The sequence below is a fragment of the Artemia sp. Qi Xiang Cuo genome, chromosome 13, assembly GCF_049724085.1.
Source record: "Artemia sp. Qi Xiang Cuo chromosome 13, ASM4972408v1, whole genome shotgun sequence".
Taxonomy (NCBI): Eukaryota; Metazoa; Arthropoda; class Branchiopoda; order Anostraca; family Artemiidae; genus Artemia; species Artemia sp. Qi Xiang Cuo.
In genome coordinates, this window is record NC_142806.1 from 30,055,875 (window position 1) to 30,061,717 (window position 5,843).

A 5,843-nucleotide genomic window follows, 5' to 3' on the forward strand; every position below is an offset into this window, starting at 1 on the left:
ACAACCCTTAGGATAACCTACACTCCGAGTGTTTTAAAAGCTTTTTAAACTTACTATCGTTGTATTTCTATGATTTTAATGGATTGAAATTGTTTCCTCTGACGATGATCTTCTACAATCAGAATATTCTGAAGCAGTTCTTTTGTTTTTCGGTTCTGCTGTATTAAAACAGCATAATTTCCATTAGGTTTGTATTCTATTGATTGTTTTGTTGAAACGTTAGACGTTGTTGCTATGAATATAGGATACGGTGAAAACAACCCTAAGGATAACCTACACTCAAAAGTCTAGACTAATTTTCATTAAATGGTTCTATATTAATTTCAAGATCAAAAAGACTTAATCCCTGAGAATAGTCTCAATTTATAAAAAGCTAAAAATAACTAAATGAGATTAACTGTCGGATGACATTTCTGAGCATAATTCTGAATTCTTCTGATTTAAAACAAATGACCTTCCAGGGACTGGAGAAATTTTACTCCATTTAATTGATAGTCTATGTTTTTCATCGGTTGTGCGGGTGGATTTCGCTAACAAATGTCTGAACGTAATATTATTATAAAAATTAACAAATCATAAAGTCTCATCTCGGATAGAAACACTACTACCATAACTACCATTAACAGCTTAATAATAATTTGAATACTTTTTTTGAGACAAAACTAAAAGAGCAATTTTTACCACGGATAGAGAGAATAAAGTCTTCTTTTGAACTACTTTCTACTTTCTCTTTTACTTTTCACTAGCTTAGAGACAATCTCTCTCTCTCTTTTTATCTATAACAATAACGCAAAACTCAATCTTATATAAAATCATCTCTTTTTCGACGTAAAAAATTTTTTGGGGATATTTTTTAATTTACATACAGAAATGCTATTTTCAGGCGATATTATATCGTTGAAATTAAACTGATTAGATTGGTCTCTATTAATTTTTTATTTTTTTAGGAGTGCAGAGAGAACACTAACTATATTTAGTTGAATGCACACTATTAAGGTTTTATTTCATTGTCATGATCGCCCTTTAAAACACCAAGCTTGCTCGATTAAGAAAAGGAAGTACAATCGTTGCAGAAAACAATTTGAAAAAAGTGTACGAAAATGTTTTGCAGGGTAATTTTGTTCATTAATTCAAACAAGAAAAAAGAAAAAAAATATGTTAATAAAATTAGGTTCCATAATTTTCCATTATTTTACATAATCTTTGATCCGGTATTTTTCATACACCTCGCCCAAACCTCTACCTCCTAATAAGTACCCGCAGATATCCGTATCAGTAGATACAGATCCACTAGAAGAAAGAGCTAAACAGAACCAGCTAATTTATGACAAAAAAGGTACAGTAAAGGTAACGTGAGAAATGTCAAACAATCATTTGATACTTATTATCTTATGTCTAAGAAGGAAAGACATCTAGCAATGTCGAGTTATAATTATTTTTATATTTATTATCATATTTAATAACGTATTTCATATTTATATTACTGTAATTATTTCTTATTATTGTTTTTAAGAAGGCTCAAATCTTAACACCCATATTTGTTGTGATGAAGCCTGTTTGACCTGCACCCGGTAGGATTACTCCTTCTTGAAACTTTCCTTAAACCTCTAATGGGCCTGAGGTTTATGTCTTTGAAAAATATATATTACATTAAAAGTGTTCTCAAGAACTAAATTAAGTATATCTAATATTATTTTATTATTTTTATATTTTTTCTAAAGCTTGAAATTTTTCGAATCTTCGGATACTGTTTTATTCTCAGAGCTAGGCATGCCACCAGACCCTCACTCAGGAACGTGTTTTGAGAGGGGTGGCTGAAATGTTGGCTGTGAGGGGACAACGGAAAAAAAGACAACAACTTTCACAATTATGAATAATTAAGAAACTGGTTATACTCTGAATTTTCGAGGGCAGTAGTGAGAGAGCCCCGTCATCACATGTTTCGACGGTAAGGAAAGCCCGAATATCATACACAAAATAAGTTATAAACATAAAAATAAGCCAATTTGATTACTTTACTTATATCCAGTTTGGATAAGAGCTCAGTGGGTTTTAAGTAACTTTGAAACGTCCGGTAGAAATTATTTACTAAAATCTTTCATAGAATTTTCAGTATTGATAAGAATAAAATTTACCCAACATTATTGAATCTTGACATTTTTTTTAAGTCAAACAGTATTATGATCCTCTTTTTTAAGCTTGGCCTACTACGAGATTTGTACAAAAAACCTTCATATTAGTAGGATTAGACTACGCCTTTAATTTTGGCGCGTAATTCGGCTTAATAAGGCTGTGCGTTCTGCCTAGGAATGCTAAAATGCTAGTTCCTCAGGGTTTAAGAGGTATGCAAAGGTATATACTCCTATACTTGACATTGTCAATAAACCAAGATTTGTTTAGCATATGCCCAGAGCAGTTAGAATCATATTTAGCACGAGACTTAAATTCATTGAATAGATATTGTGGTACAGAGAAACTGAATCTATTAAAAAAATGACGGTTGAGCCCTCCTACAAAAGACACCAACAGATCAGCAAATTTTTAATTATTGAAGTTCCTACTGCTTTAATTTTTCCCCAAGAACTAAGAAAACGATTCTAAGACAAGATTCTAAGAAAACGTTTGATACACCTGAAAAACAATATTCTAATTTTATTAGAAGTGGAGAGTAATTTCCAAGCAAGTATAGACAGAATTATACATTTGATGCAAAGAAAATTTTATTTTGTATAAAAACATTTTTTTTAGTAAAAAAAAACAAAAAACAACACTTTGTAGTGAAATTAGCCCTTTATCCAGCAAGAAACGAATGCGATTTTCTTAGTTTTATTTTCATAGAATCAATTACATGATTTTTTTTGGCTCTGATTGATGTTGCCAACGGAAGGCCTAAACACCTAATTAAATTAGAAGATAAATTGTAGCTTGATCATATTCAGTTGTAACTATGGGAGACATCTTTGATCCAAAAACAAGAAGCTCAATTTTGGAAGAAGCAACCGCAAGACCTATGCCACAAGGTAAGGAGTATATCTACATGGGATAGTCCCTAAGCATACCGTTGAACATGAGTGAAGAGTTGCCAAGCTAAAATAATTTTTTCCAAATATACAATACTTCCAATTCAACTTCCCCAGTAAAAAGGAAAAGTATAGTTTGGATAAAGATCGAGCTTCAGACAATGCCCTTGTGCATAGCAATTATATAGTCACCCCCAGGGGTTGAGAGGGGCAGATCAACACCCCTCCCCACAGGAGACTATATATATACCAAAAGTATGCGTAATATTTTATAATTTATAATCTACTTTTTTAAGTCTTTGCGCCTTACCCCTCAAATTCTGTTAGGGACTTATCATTGGAAAAATATATGCGGAAACCCTAGAACAATAAAAGAAGTTTCAATACTTCATTTCACGTAAGTCTTTCACTACTCACCTTAGCTGAAATCCGGGCTGTGTCATTTTGAGACACAGTTTGATATCACCACTAAAATTTGCATCGCTAGTGAAATCCAACTGAGTTTGTGCTGATAGATCCATCCGAACATCACTTAAAAGATCAACCGTATCCAAGGTAAGAATCCCTGTTATTGCCATTCCGGCTCTAGAAAGGGAATAGTGTATCATGAAAGTGGTAGGCTATCTTATTTTTGAAAAATTTTTGTTGAGAGACTAGTATAACTTGGGAGTATTCAAACTGCTTTTTTTAATTTAAACTTTTCTTATAAAATCGTTTAATCTTTCAGTAAAACTTCCAGAACTAAATAAATTACAAGTAAAAATGGTAAATCTTGCAAAAGGCAATTTCAAAGAATCATTTCAGGATCTAGTGTTCTTTTTTTTGCAAGGGATAAAACTGAAAGGAGATATTTATTTTCTTTAAGCGCTAGAATCTCATCAAATAAAATCAAGAAGTTTTATCCATTTTTGCTTTTACATAGCACGATTTATTGGGCTATCAATTAACTGGAGATACCTCACAATTTAAGGGGTTTAGATAGTTACTGGTTGTGTTGTGAAAGAAGTTAGTCTATATCATAGGCAGCGCAATAGCGCTGCCTAAGTAAAGAACGATGTCGGCAAAATGTATTATTTATTTATTTTTTTACTAGGCCAGAGCACTTCGTATCGAAGAAGTTGTCGTAGAAACTTTGAAAAAAAACTCATTCGATTGGAAATTGGAAGGGCTTGTGCCCTTTTTAATAGCCAAAAGTGATTGGAAGGTAACTAACACACCTTCCACACCCACCATTTCCCCAGACACATCAAGTCAAAATTTTGAGATAGCCATGTTGTTAAACGTAGTTAAAAGTTTTGGAAATTAGGTCATTTAGGATGATAATCGCCACAGAGCCCTCAGGGCAAGTGTTGTAAATTATGCCCTGGGGGCATATATGGATTTTATAGAAGGCGTTATCGTAGAAACTTCAAAAAGGGCTCATTCGATTGGAAATTCAAAGGGCTAGTGTCCTTTTTAATCGTAGAAAGTGATTAGAGGGCAACTAACCCTCCTCCCACGCCCACCTTTTCCCCAAACATATCCAATCCAAAATTTTTAGATAGACATTTTGTTCAACGTAGATGAAAGTCCTGTAAATTAGGTCTTTGAGGATAACACCCCCCCCCCCACAGCCCTCAGGGCAAGGGTTTCATAGAAAGGGGGCATATAAGGTTTTTCATAGAAAGCGTTGACGTAAAAACTTCAAAAAGGGCTCATTCGATTGGAAATTGAAAGTGCTAGTGCCATTTTTAATAGTTGAAATTGATTGGAGGGCAACTAAATCCCCTCTCACGCCCACCATTTACCCAAACACAAGCAATAAAAATTTTGAGATAACTATTTTGTTCAATGTAGCTGAAAGTTCTGGAAATTAGGTCTTCTAGGATGAGACCCCCCCCCCACCACAGCCCTCAGGGTAAGGGTTGTAAATTATGCCCTGGGGGCATACAAGGTTTTTATAGAAATAGTTGTCGTAGAAACTTCAAAAGGGCTCATTCAATTGGAAATCGAAACGGCTACTTCCCTTCTTAATAGTTGAAATAGATTAGAGGGCATCTAACCCCCCTCTCACGCCCACCATATACCCAAAGACATCCAATCAAATTTGAGATAGCCAATTTTACAACGTGGGTGAAAGTTCTGGAAATTAGGTCTTTGAGGACGACACCCCCCCCCCCCCCCCCACACACAGCCCTCAGGGTAAGGGTTGTAAGTTATACCCTGGGGTTATATAAGGCTTTTCTAGAAAGCGTTGTGTAGAAAATTCAAAAAGGGCTCATTCAATTCAAAACTGAAAGGGCTAGTGCCCTTTTTAATAATCAAAAGTGACTGAAGGACAACTAACCCCCCTCTCACGCCCACCATTTTCCCAAACACGTCCAATCAAAGTTTTGAGATGGCCATTTTGTTCAACGTCGTTTAAAGTTCTGGAAATTATGTCTTTGAGGATGACAAGCCCCCCCCCACAGCCCTCAGGGCAAAGGTTGGAAGTTATGCCCTGGGGGCATATAAGGTTTTTTATATAAAGTGTTGCCGTAGAAACTTCAAAAAGGGCTCTTTCGATTGGAAATTGAAACGGCTAGTTCCCTTTTTAATAGTCGAAAGTGATTGGAGAGCAACTAACCCCCCTCTCACGCCCACCATTTCCCCAAACACATTCAATCAAATTTTGAGATAGCAATTTTTTTTCAACGTAGTTAAAAGTTGAAACCCCCCCCCCCCCAGCCCCCTGGGAAAAGGTTGTAAGTTATACCCTGAGGGCATATAAGGTTTTTATAAAAACCGTTGGCGTAGAAACTTCGAAAAGTGCTCATTCAACTGGGAACTGAGAGGAATAGTGGC

At 35.1% G+C, this 5,843-nt stretch overlaps 1 protein-coding gene across 1 annotated transcript; it reads right to left on the reverse strand.

The window, feature by feature from the left end:
* Window positions 1–302: 302 nt before the first annotated feature.
* LOC148945172 (uncharacterized) lies at window positions 303–3,625 on the reverse strand. The gene is made up of 2 exons (XM_089099322.1): window positions 3,438–3,625; window positions 303–541 (listed from the first exon to the last, which is right to left on the reverse strand). The coding sequence occupies exons 1-2, from the start codon at window positions 3,596–3,598 to the stop codon at window positions 394–396; spliced, it is 309 nt and encodes a 102-aa protein (XP_088955448.1). The 5' UTR covers window positions 3,599–3,625; the 3' UTR covers window positions 303–393.
* Window positions 3,626–5,843: the final 2,218 nt, after the last annotated feature.

What these genes read in the sequence shown, in the direction of transcription:
- LOC148945172 (XM_089099322.1), bottom strand. Translation starts at nt 3,598, where the DNA reads ATGGCAATAACAGGGATTCTTACCTTGGATACGGTTGATCTTTTAAGT. An exon ending in CAGCCCGGATTTCAGCTAAG is followed by an intron (nt 542 to 3,437) that starts GTGAGTAGTGAA and finishes TATTACGTTCAG; the next exon opens with ACATTTGTTAGCGAAATCCA.